The sequence below is a fragment of the Sinocyclocheilus rhinocerous genome, unplaced genomic scaffold (assembly GCF_001515625.1).
Source record: "Sinocyclocheilus rhinocerous isolate Xijiao unplaced genomic scaffold, SAMN03320098_v1.1 scaffold1393, whole genome shotgun sequence".
Taxonomy (NCBI): domain Eukaryota; kingdom Metazoa; phylum Chordata; class Actinopteri; order Cypriniformes; family Cyprinidae; genus Sinocyclocheilus; species Sinocyclocheilus rhinocerous.
The window spans coordinates 621342-634838 of record NW_015625613.1 but is presented as its reverse complement, the minus strand read 5'-3'; the positions used below and the strand labels follow the sequence as shown (position 1 = coordinate 634838).

At 35.6% G+C, this 13497-nt stretch overlaps 1 protein-coding gene across 1 annotated transcript; it reads right to left on the bottom strand.

The window, feature by feature from the left end:
• Positions 1 to 252: 252 nt before the first annotated feature.
• nek8 (NIMA-related kinase 8) lies at positions 253 to 13071 on the bottom strand. Its single transcript, XM_016576507.1, has 15 exons — positions 13002 to 13071; positions 11483 to 11688; positions 10983 to 11215; positions 10776 to 10907; positions 10454 to 10662; positions 9461 to 9540; positions 9093 to 9280; positions 8855 to 9002; positions 8228 to 8304; positions 6202 to 6319; positions 5888 to 6038; positions 2427 to 2599; positions 2177 to 2329; positions 650 to 808; positions 253 to 484 (listed from the first exon to the last, which is right to left on the bottom strand). Exons 1-15 carry the CDS (start codon positions 13046 to 13048, stop codon positions 456 to 458), a joined length of 2103 nt encoding a protein of 700 aa, XP_016431993.1. The 5' UTR covers positions 13049 to 13071; the 3' UTR covers positions 253 to 455.
• Between the last annotated feature and the right edge of the window lie 426 nt (positions 13072 to 13497).

The window sequence follows — 13497 nt, the reverse complement described above, 5'->3', positions numbered from 1 at the left end:
TGTTGAGACACATATTTATGATACACTTTAAAATTATGTTTCAACTTTAAATTATGTGGAAACATAAGTAGCACTTTATTATCTTCTTTAAAAAAAAAAAAAAAAATGTATTTTATTTTTTCTTCCAGACAGTCTGACCTCAGCGAGGCATTATTTACAATGCTACATATTATTATTATTATTATTATTATTAATAATAATAATAATGACATAATTCAGTCAAATTTTCTGCACAAAAAAAGAGCAAATTCTGTATTTGCAGTATTACAACAATTCTGTTGTCATAAGTTAATAGGCATAGACATTTGGTCAAAAAAGCTTTAGATATCTGGAAATCATGTTACATTATAAATGCAACTGCATGACTTAAAATTCTCAATGAACACACACTAGTGTCATGGACCGTAGTGGAGCGGCTCTTCTGCCGAGTGTGTGCAGTCATTTGGGCAGTGATGTCACTTCGGAACAGGCTCTTCAAAAAATGCTGAGGAGAGAAATGATAAGCGAGAATATTGTCACTGTGTTTTAACAATGACAACAACCTTTGTAATGCCAAATCAACAATAGATAATTACAATAAATACATTAGATTCAAGTCTAGCTTCAAGATCTGTTAACATTCGTAAAAGAAATTATAGCTGCACATTACGTTTCACAGCCAACAGTGTGTTTCCATGGCAACAAGCCACTGACGTGACAGTGTAAGGGTGGCTCTCATCGAGCTGCACTGCCTTTGGTTTCCCAGAATCCTCTTCTTTCCGTCCAAGCCGACCACGTGCCCCTTTACCCCAGGTGTACACTTCCCCCTCTGCCGAATCAAGGAGCAGAACATTTACTCACAAAGAATGACATCTTTGTGCTTCTGTTTCTTTGCATGTCAGATCCTGTGAGAATCATGAATGAACAAAGACAACATGAAACAATAAAGGTCTTCAGGAGTCTTCTAAGTCTCTAGGACACAGTCGTGGTTACACGCCGACCTTTAGCCACGTCACATTAATTAACCTACCTGCCCCCACTAAAGCACATTCTGTGACTGAAGCAGTTAATGGCGTGATAGCAGCCTTGTCTGAACTGCATTGCCATTCATTTAAGTGCTGTTGTTTGTTATAGTTTGGTTGCCAGATCAAATTTCATCCCAAAATCTAAAGAAAGAAAGAAGAAGAGTAATATACAAGTTAAAATTACATTTTCCCTTGCTTTTATGCCTATTTTTTAGAACCATTAAATATTTTTGTATTGCAGCAGTATTTTCCTCCAAATTGTCATAAACATAAATATATATTATATTACATTATAATAAAGAATATTATCTATTTTAAATACTTTGCTTTAAGACCTTTTTGAATTATAGCATTACCTTTCTCCAAATTGTAATAAACATACATAGCTATATTATATTATATTATCTATCTTAAATACTTAGCTCTTTTGCCTATTTTTAAGACCATTACATTTCTTTGTATTGTGATGTTATTTTCCACCAATTGTCATTAACATATAAATGTATTTTATTATAACTTAGTTTTTTGCCTATTTTTAGGACTATTCGATTTGTATTTTCTGAAATTTGTACTGTGACATTTTCCTCTAGTTGCCATTAACAATGCAAAAATTGAGTATTTTTCAAGGTAATTGCTTTTTTAATGTAATCTTATCAAGTAAACTAAAACAAGAACATAAATTCTCAATTTTCTTTTTTCCCCTCTAAATCATGTAGGCCTATTTATATATTTATTTAGTTACTGCAATATATAATAGTAAATAGTACAGACGTACAGTACCTGGTTTGTTTTTTCCAGGTTTTTGTTAAATGTATACTGTTAGTAATAAAAAACAAAGCAATACAGAGACGAGAGTCATGAAGAATGACAGGTAGAGGTTAAAAAAAAAAACGTATTTTGTAGATTTGTTTTTACCATTTTCTTTTTTGCTATTTGTTTTTACTATAATAAGATAAAACACTATATTACAATAATTACAATAAACACTGAAAAAAAATCAGGATCATCATGAATGCATTACAATAATGATATACTTTTTTGTCATGAAAATAATTTTACACTGTTAAAAAAAAAAAACTAAACTAAAAATAGGCTTCATTTTCATTTCTTTTGATTTTGGGGTGAAATGTGACTTGTTTTGTGAGATTCACTTGTACACATGTCTTGTTTACCTGCTCCAATAGCCAGAGTGAACGCATCGCCACACGCTGCCATGGTGATCCCCTGCAGTCCTGACACTTGATAGGGCACTCGACTGCTTCGGCGGGAACTGCAGCCAAGCTGCCCATGCTGGTTACTACCGAAGGTGAAACACTGACCTTTCTCTGCATTTAGGGTACATATTCATAGTCTGAGTCGGTCCTCAGATTAAGCCAAAAACAGCACACTGAACTGTAAACGGTGTAAATGAAGTTCTCTGACCTGTGACTGCAACAGAGTGTGCTGTGCCGATGTCTATACACACGATCTTCTCAACATTGAGAGGAGCCGCCTGGACGGGCTGGAACGTGTGGACCTCCTCCACCTGACAGTGAGACGGGGGAGAGACGGAGACCTCTGCACCAGAGACCTTATCCAAACCCAGCTTGTTAAACCTGCATTTAAGATGGTTATTTATTCATTCAAATATCACTTTAGCAGCCCTATATGTAAAAAAGAAGTGCACTTAATTGTAATGAATGTGCACTTGTAATGTACTTCAATTCGTAAAAGTATATTTTTGAGTGAAAATGTATAAGTATAAAAGTACTTGCAGATCATATATTATTAATAATGAAATAAAAGGACGCTTAAGTGCACTTAAAGGGAGTACAATTTCATGACTATATTTGTATAGTTCAGCCAAAAATGAAAATTCTGCCATTAATTACTCACCCTCATGTCGTTCCAAACCCGTAAGACCTTCGTTCATCTTCAGAACAGAAATTAGGATATTTTGGATGAAATCCGAGAGCTTTCTGACCCTCCCATAGACAGCAAGGGAACTACCACGGTCAAGGCCCAGAAATGTAGTAAGGACATCGTTACAATAGTCCATGTGACATCAGAAGTTCAACCGTAATGTTATGAAGCTACAAGATACTTTTTGTGCGCAAAGAAAACAAAAATAACTTAATTCAACGATTTCTTCTCTTCCGTGTCAGTCAGAATCACTGATGCCACATGGACTATTTTGACGATGTCCTTACAGCCTTTTTGGGCCTTGAACGTGTGTTGTGTTGCTGTCTATGCTGGGTCAGAAAGCTCTCGGATTTCATCAAAAATATCCTAATTTCTGTTCTGAAGATTAACGAAGGTCTTACGGGTTTGGAACGACATGAGGGTGAGTAATTAATGGCAGAATTTTCATTTTTGGCTGAACTAACCTCAAGTACTTTTTTTTTTAAAGGGGTCATATGATGTTGCTAAAAAGAACATTATTTTGTGTATTTGGTGTAATGAAATGTGTTTATGCGGTTTAAGGTTCAAAAAACATTTTCCACATACTGTACATTATTGTTTCTCCTCTATGCCCCGCCTTTCTGAAACGTGTAGATTTTTACAAAGCTCATCGGTCTGAAAAGCGAGGTGTGCTCTGATTGGCCAGCTATCCAGTGCGTTGTGATTGGCCGAATTCCTCAAGAGTGTGACGGAAATGTTACACCCCTTACCATAATGTGATGCCATGTCCCGGAGCGACGAGACAAAACCAATAATACCCATTATAAACAAGGCATTTGTTGCATCCAGTGGGGACATAATTACGGATTATAATGATTTATACTGTCTTTTTACGCGTTGCGTTGCATCACGCCGCGTAAACATAAAACCATGTCTGCATTTGTGATCGGAGAAATGACAAACAACAAGCGCTACCCTACACTGCTCAAAACTCGCGTTTGAATCATCAGTGGCAAATCCTTTAAATATGAAAACGTACCTTCAGGCTGTGAGTCAGCATTATTTGTCAGCATCATAGACTGTGGTCAGCATGCGCGCCGAAGGGGAAACGGGAACTGAATTTACCGGAACACTGGCGGCTACTCTCCCAGGAAAACAGTCCTCGTCCTCCGTAAAAAAAAAATCTGAATATTTGGGTTGAACTGTTCTGGAACAGTGTTGTAAATACTACTTAACCACTGATTTCTAGTTGTGTCCTCTTTTAGAAGACCAAACAAAGTAGTTTCGCTTTCACAACGAAACACAAAGGGTCTCCACGACATGGCGGCGGCAGCAACAATACTACAACGAGAATAAAAGTTACTCCTCCTTTCTTTGCGTGAACATTTGGGCGGTGTTATGCAAATCTTCCCACACAGTGACGTAGACATGTTGGGGGCGTGTTTGAACGAGGCATTTTAGGAGGGCGTGGACGAGTCTTAACTTTTATAAAGAATATCTCTTTGGGTTTGAGACTTTAGTCTTTGCAACTTTACAGATCTTCTTTATGCACCAAGAGCTTGTAACACTCCAAAGAGAAAGGAAAAATTGAAATCGCATCATATGACCCCTTTAATACACTGTGTAATAATGTTAAATAAATAAAAAATTTAAAGTACATTTTAAATAACTGTTTTAATAATTTTTTGTTGTGATTTAAAGTACACTTGTTTTGTAATTAAATTGCAATGTCATTACAAAAGTGTCACTACAAATTTATATACATGACAAAGAAGTAATTAGGAAATTACATATAAAGATGCACTTAAGTCCTACTTAAGTGGGTCAAAAAGCTAAAGTTCATTGCAATTAAGTGTCTGAAAACATCACATTCAGTTTGCATTTAAAGGAATAGTTAAATAATTATGTCATCTTTTACTTACTCTCATGTCGTTCCAAACCTGTATCAATTTCCTTCTTCTGCTGAACACAAAATATATTTTTGACGAATGTGAGTAACCAAACAGTTTCTGGTCCCCACTGACTTTCATAGTATTTTTCCATACTATGCAAGTCAGTGGGCACCAGCAAATGTTTGTTTCCCAACATTCTTCAAAATATCTTCTTTTATGTTCCACAGAAGAAAGAAACACACAGGTTTGGAACAACATGAGGTTGAGTAAAAGCTGACATTCTTTTCATTCTTATATTCATATACAGTATTATTTCTGTAATAAATACAGGTGCATCTCAATAAATTAGAATGTCGTGGAAAAGTTCATTTATTTCAGTAATTCAACTCAAATTGTGAAACTCGTGTATTAAATAAATGCAATGCACACAGACTGAAGTGGTTTAAGTCTTTGAAGTTTCACAATTTGAGTTGAATTACTGAAATAAATGAACTTTTCCATGACATTCTAATTTATTGAGATGCACCTGTACTATTTTGTATGCTAAAGTGTACTTCTTTTTACAACCACATCTGGTAAGTATGTAAGAATGATAAAAAAAAAAAAGATGATATTTAGCACTCAGACAGTAGGATGGTGTGACTGACAGGGTGTGACTGTTATTCAAAAAATGGACATTGTGTTGGTCATTTCCTGTGATGAAATATCTTCAGCATTCACAGTCCTTTCAAATGCTAGAGCAGGAATGAGGAGTGTGAACTCCCTAAACTGGTATGGCAATCTGTGAAAAACTAGACAGCCAAGAAAGAAATTGAGATATTTTCACATTTTGGGATTCATTATTATTTATAATTGTGATTAGATTCATGGCAGGTTTAAAAGTCCACTTTGAGGCTCATTAACCAGCAACACATGTCAAAATCCAGCCTCGTTTGGAAATCTGTGACAGTCAACCACATGCTGTCTGAAGTTTCGGTAAATTATGCTTTGTCGGAATAACCATATTTATGAGATTAGTGCACATGATGTCATCATTAGAAATCTGGGTTTTCTGTGAGCCCCGTTTTTCCGAGCAGTTCATAATGAACTGTGTGAGGACATATTGAGTACCTGTTGTTCCCACAGGCCAGAATCTGGTGCTGCATGTTGATGATCATGGAGCAGTCGATCCCACACAGCACACGCTGGGCTTCAAAATCAGCCGGCAAACTCACCTGCTGTGGGCAGTTGTGGCAGTCTTGAGCGGCCAATCCCAGCCGGCCTGTCGGACAAAGAGATAACAGAGAGTGAGTGTGATATGGAGAGAAAGAGAGGGAGAGGAGGACGACGGAGCACAAAATGCCAGGTCTGCCTGGAGGCGCTGCTGCTGTCTACAAGAGTACAAAGAGAAACCCAAAGAAACACAAGTGATGTTGCTCATTTACCGTTGTCTCCTCGCCCCCAGGAGAAAACCTCTCGCTCATTGGTCACTGCCAGGATGTGGGATGCTCCACAAGACACTTGAACCAGCTCATAACCCAGCAGAGCCTCCACTATCTTGGGCTGAACACAAAGACAGGAACATGAAGAACCATGAATACAATTAAAACTAGATTTGTACATATTGTAAAGAAAAGCGCCCCCCTCTTTTTTGTGATATTTTTTTTGCACATTTTATTTGTAAAGAAAAATGAACTATGAACTTGTATATGTAAAAAGTATAACAATAAACTTGAAATCGCATCATATGACCCCTTTAAGAGCTGCCCGGATCCAATATACACTTACAAGTGTTTTCTTTCTCAGCTGTTTGCTTTCACTTAAGACCTAAATTACTGTATTTACGAGGATACTTGCAAAGATACTTGCAAAGATTGTGTATTTAACTGTTCAAGGGCTATAAAGCGGCAAAAATAACTCCGTTCAATAGTCCCGCTCCCGCGCATACAGCAAAATGAGTTGTTTTTCGCTGCTGATTGCGTTTCAAAAGCTTAAAATCACTTGTTTTTTAAACCGCAGTGCAAATGATAAATTTTTGTGACCACTTAGCACAGCAACGTCATGTGACCATGTAACCGCAATAGAGCCGATAGTCCAAAATCTCTACTGGTTGACAAATTTCTACCAATTAATCGTGTCTACTGGTATATCGAGACTTGTCATTTGCACTTATATATTGTTGCTCTTTTGTTAGTTTTGACTGCTTTTATTGTCCTCATTTGTAAGTCGCTTTGGATAAAAGCGTCTGCTAAATGACTAAATGTAAATGTATATCGCCCACCCCTAATTGATTGGTTTGTAATTTCCAACCTATTCATAAGTCATCCTTGCAATGTCGCGAAAACTTTATCAGTTGTTCCCAGCTACCAAATTTCAGTGTTTAAGAGTTTAAGAAAAGCATAAATTGCTTGTACATCAAACAATGTAGGACCCTAATGGTCAAGTGAAAGCTCTGTTAACTGGCCCGAAACTCTGCTGTCTTTTATTATTATTATTCATTTTATATTATTAGAGTATATGGGTCAAAGACATTAAGATGTCTGCATCAAAAGAAATTTACAAAAGTGATTTTATGTCCATAGAAAGCACATTAAATGTAAGTAAAGTGTCTACTTTTAAGGTTTCAAATAACTTTCTGGAGAATAAAATTTCAAAATTTGGTTGAAATAATGTTACATTGTCATTCAGTGTAACACAATATTTATGTAAAAATTCAAACAACATGCTTATTCTGACGTGTACATATTAAAATATATAAAAGAATAAAGCAGCATATTAAATTTGATTGAGTTTTAAATGAGTAAACGATTCTTACTGACAAATGGGCAAAACCTAGGCGTCTCTTCTGTAAATCAGGGGAAAATGTATGATATTTATTTTTTGCTCAGAAAAACAAAAACAAAATTGCAATTAAATTAAACAGAATTTTTGTTTTTTTTTGGGGGGACAAAAACAATTTAAAGTAATATTACACTTATTGTTTTTATGCTTAAACCCTTTTTGGTCTTTGACCCATATTCATATTTTAAATTTGCCTTTATTTTATATTTTCAGTTTTAATTTTTTTTAGTTTTAGTTTTTTATGTAAATATTTTTAGCTTTTGTAATTTATATGTTTTCCTTAAATATTTATATTTAGCTACATTTTAGTAATTGTAGTACTTCAACTTCAACTCAATTTATTCCATTTATTTGCCAAAGCAACATTTCTCATTTTGTTTTTCATCTAATATTCATAACTTTTTCCTGCTTTATTTCAGTTAACAAAAACAATTTTTAAAAAATAAATAGTTTTAGTTAACAATACCAACGTCACAGTGATCCCAGGCCAGCAGGTCATCTTTATTGTTGAGCCCTGATGTCAAAGCTTGAGACTAGTTTGTTTAAATCCTTAGCCTGCTTAACAAGCATAAAAAATACACCATTGTAAAACAATAGATCTCTATATATTAGATCATCTAAAAAACCTACCTGTGTCACATCGTTGAAGTTCCCATGTCCAAGACAACCATTGCTTCCACTTCCAAACGTCATGATTATACCTCTGTCTGCAAAACCGAAAGCAAATTGAGCAGATTATAGTTGCTGTAGCTGATAAACAAAGAATTAGACAACAACTGTTCCTCCGTCAGTGCAAACCGCTGGACGAGAAAAGCAACTGAGCCGGAAGTGAGGACCTTTAATCCTCTGTATCTGCTGGTGACTAATGATTCCCCTGCAGAGGCGAATGCTAACAGCATATCCTTTACTTTAGAGCAGACAAATGTACACCGCTGTGCTACAATGTCAGAGGACAAGAGATTAGCCTTTGCAGTGTGAACAAATGGTGCTTAATGAGCTCCGTAGGAAGGATAGTAAAAGGGGTGATTACATCCTCCTTTCATCCTTTTTAAACTTTATCGCAAATGTTTAAATTACTCATGGATCGATCCACTTTGCAGCTTCAGGCCAAGAATTGCCTACATAGGCAGGAAAAGAGCATTTGATGGACATGTCAACTTTGTTTGTTTTGGTTTTGTGGCGTCAGGGATGAAAAATCCCACGCCACGACAATATGCTGAGACCTGCATGGACAATTCTGGATTGTAAGAAGCATACCTGTTAGACAGGTGGTGAAGAGATCACCACATGAGACCGATTTGATCGTGACACCAGACTGTCCCTCCAGGAAGCGGGAGATAAACTGGGGCTGCATCTGCTCAACGGCACCGGGCAGAGTGGGCTCACCGGATCCAACCGAGGGGGCCTGGCATAGAGTCAAATCGAAATAAACACTGAAAACTGAAATAAAATATCAGTGATATTCAATTAGGATGACGAAAAATTATCATCACACCTCCCATGTGATGAGCCTCCCAGATTTGGTGACGCCCATCTTCTGGGTGCGGCCCAGGGACACTTGAATAACCTCTGTGTTTAACATGGGCAGACGCAGAGGAGTGGAGATGCCACTGCCCCAGGTGTACACGGACGATAACGGCAATGGGTGCATCATCTTTGTTGAAGTTAGACTGGACAGCCCTCCTAATGGAACAAACCACACCAGAAAAGCTTCATGCAGACAGTGAAAACAAAAGAGCTAAATAAAAACTGACATTTAATTTGCTATTAAATCCAAGGCTGTATTAACAAACAAAAAAAAGTATGGTGCTTTAAAACTTATAAATAGTAAATAAGAGACTACATAAGAAAATAACATCTCACCTCTGGTTCTGGTACCGGTTACGCGCCCACCAGGTCTTCCATGAGGGCCTGTTTGTACAGTAGAAAGTGGCTTTTCTATTCTAAAAAAGAGAACAATTTAATAAAAAAAAGGAAGACCAGCGAAATACATATATTGTTTAGTATAATAGATACATACACAAAAATAGTATCTATTTAGCGGTTAAACAAAATGTATCCGCAATACATAACACGACCAAAAACAACACAGTTAAGTGCAGTACAAAACATAAAATTAGTGGGCAAACAAAATGCATTTCTAATGCTTAACACAAGTCCTAAACAGGACAATTAAATGTGGTAGAAAAATAAAATAAAATAAATACACAAGTCTTAAAACAGTTCTATTTAATAAAATAAAATACACAAATCTGAAAACGGTTCTATTAAATAAGGTAGAAAAATAAAAAATTAAATTAAATTAAATTAATGGGCAAACAAAATGCATTTGCAATAATTAACACAAGTCCAAAAATAGTATTATTAAATGCAGTAAAAACAAAATAAAAGAAAATAAAAAATACAAAAATCTGAAACCAGTTCTATTAAATAAGGTAGAAAAAATAATAAGATAAAATAAAATAAAATAAATAAACAAGTTTGAAAACAGTTCTATTAAATAAGTAGAAAAATCAAAATCAAATCAAATCAAATTAATGGGCAAACAAAATGCATTTACAATTATTAACACAAGTCCAAAATATTAAATGCAGTAAAAAGAAAAGAAAAGAAAAGAAAAAATACAAAAGTCTGAAAACAGTTCTATTAAATAAGGTAGAAAAATAAAATAAATAAAATAAAATAAACAAGTCTGAAAACAGTTCTATTAAATAAGGTAGAAAAATAAAATAAAATAAAATAAAAGAATTAGTGGCCAAACAAAATGCATTTACAGTACTTAACACAAGTTACAAACAGTACAATTAAATGCAATAGAAACATAAAATAAAATAAAATAAGACAAAATAGTCGTGCCTGCGCATTTTGACGTTGCCTATGTCAGTGTAGAGATTGAGCAATGGTCTGATGCAGATGGGATGAGCCATTATCTCATTGAGTTGGGGTCTTTTGGATGGGTCCAGATTCAGCATGTTGAGAATGAGTTGTCTCAGTTCTGGGCTGTAACGATCTGAAATGGGGGCAAATGTGCCACTCATGATCTTCAGCACCAAAGCTGGCAGGTTCTGATAACAGAGAAGTAGCTTTGCTTGTCATTCAAAATTCATTTAAGGACAAAAATTAATTTGTGATGTTCAGATTCTGTGATGTTCCAAATCAATAAGAAAATACATCTTACTGCTGCCTCAAAAGCTCTCTTGAGACTAGCAAGCTCATAAAGCACACAGCCCAAGGCCCAAATATCACTCTTCTGGTTGTATGGCTTTCCTTCACACAGTTCTGGAGAGATATAACAAGGTGTCCCCACAACCTGTCATGAAAAGGAGAGTCTGAACTGTAACGAAATCACATGCTGTCAAATTCAAATAATTGCTGCTGTACTTACAGTATAAGCTTTGCTCTTGCTGACAAGAATTTTTGAGATTCCGAAGTCTCCAATTTTTACTATCATCTGGTGCTTGTCTAGGAGTATGTTCTGGGTTTTGAGGTCCCGATGTAGGATGAGTTTATTGTGCACATGATAAAGGGCCAATAAGATCTGAACAAAGAAGTGTAATATAGTGTCTTCATCTAACAGGGAGTTGCAGCGCTTCTGTATGTAATCGGCCAGGGTTCCACCTACAATAATCATAAAAAGATAAATGATTACAGATCCTAAGATTACTGATTACATGCAAACATTGTTTCAAATCATAATTCAAAATGCTTACAAATTAGTCAAAATCAGCAAAGATTAAATTCTGTACAACAAATGCGACCACCTTATAATTTAAATAAGACATAATTATTTTTGCATCACAATAATAAATACTATGAATTTTGTTCCTGATTAAACTGTAGGAACACATTAAGTGACCATCAAAAATGAGTGAAGAAAGTCTATGCCTGGAGCGTATTCCATTGCGATCATTAGTGCCTTGTCCTCAAGGAAGTTTTCATAATACTCAATTATGTTGGGGTGGCTGAGTAACTTGAGGACTTGGCATTCATTCTGGGCTGCGAGACGTTCATCACGCGTCATCTGCTCGACTGGGATTTCCTTCAAGATCACCAGCGCGCCATCAGTGCGCCTGCGACAAAGGTGCACTATCCTGTGACAGATACAGAAATCAGGATACAAGTGGATTTGTTACATTCACAAAATGTAAGAGTTTCAAGTTTAACAGCTGAATTTAAAGTTTTACGGATTCAGTTGTTCACTGTCTATTTTATCATGCTCTTAAAATGAGCACTTTGTGTGGAAATAGCCTAATATACTTTAAAAGAATAATCTTAAGTATAAACTTGAATACAATTTCCCAGACATGATGTAATTGCAAGTTAATTGCAAATAAATGAAAAATTTATTGTAGTTTAAACTGACAGTAAACGCAATTAGATCAACTTTAGCGTGCTTTTTGACCCACTTAAGTAGGTCTTAATTACATCTTTACATGTAATTTCATAATTATTTCTATTGCCTTTGAAAAATGTAAAAGCCTACTGCTGAATATATATACATTATTATAAGTAGGCTATTTATGTGCAAACAGAAATACAGTCATTATGTCATAATGACATTACTATTGAAACTTGCACTTGTAATTACACTTTTGTAATGAAGTTGCAATTTAAATTAGTTAACTTTAAGTGAAATATTAGCTACTGAATAAAATACTATAGAGTTAAAATTATAATTAAGTATTTTACATGTGCTTTAGTGTTAGTCAACACATCAAAATAAGTGTAGGCCAACTTCTTTAAATCACGACAAAATATGAATAAAACAGAAAGATTTCAAATGTAATTTAAAGTAAAGCTTTCAATTTGATGTTATTAGTCCTTAAAGTGTACTCTCATGACTCTTAAAAGTCTTTTAAGCTTGAAACTTTGAATTTTGAGTGAAAATTTCACACAGAACCCATACTTTAACTTACAAGCCAACGTGAGAAAGTTTAATTTCTCAGTAAATTTTTACAACCTCTGTTTGCTACCGGACATTCCGGTTAAGGTTCCAAATTACGACAGAAATTCCAATGAGAACGCTGTAAACATTGCTGTTTTGACAAGCAAATTTAAAAAGAGTAGGGCGAGCTATTCATTGCTCAACAGTTCTTTTCCCTTTGAAAGGAAAAGTGTCGAAATCTTATTCGAACTCTTAATGCAATTGTAACTCGTTGAATAGGGTGATAATGGCTCTGTAACAACTATACTGATGGAATGCGGAAACGCGAGAAAGTGATGCTCCGTGTGTTCCGTTAGCTCGCGCTCTGATTCTCTGAGGAGCGTTGCAGATTTGAAGTTCTTCACAGAGTTTCTCAGGTAAGTTTTACCGAGTTCAAACTCGTCAAAAGTCATTTTGTAAAGCAGCTAGCTCAAACAAACAAGTACACGTCACTAAAGCAACGTTTGTAGTTGTATTTACCCGAATGCTCCTCTCCCGACCACTTTTATCTTCTCGTACTTCTCCATGTTTGCTGGATTCTAAACGCGCCCCGTCACTAGGCGACACTTCCTTTACTCCTACAGAGTTCTAGAGGGGACAAAATACAGCAAGTAAGCAAGAAGAACTGACTCTGACCCCATCATTTTGTCAAGGGTTATGCTAATCAAGGATGTGAACACATGAGGGGACCAAATATAGTCATTTATGATTGAACTACTGAAAGTGAAGTACTGAACGATCTCCTCAAAGTTTGTTTTTTACAGCTGACAAAGTAAGCATTGACAGAGAGTGTCTTAATAGTGAAGTTTGTAATCAGCTCTGTGATGCTGAATGGACTATTCTGAATGCTGTCTCTCAAAGCTAGAGAGAAATAATCTTCAGGACAAGTCCTGTCAGTGAATCTTTCCTCAGCGTCTGCACAATTAATAGGCTTCATTTTATGCTTTGTAAGCCTATCTAGACCAGATTTTTAAAG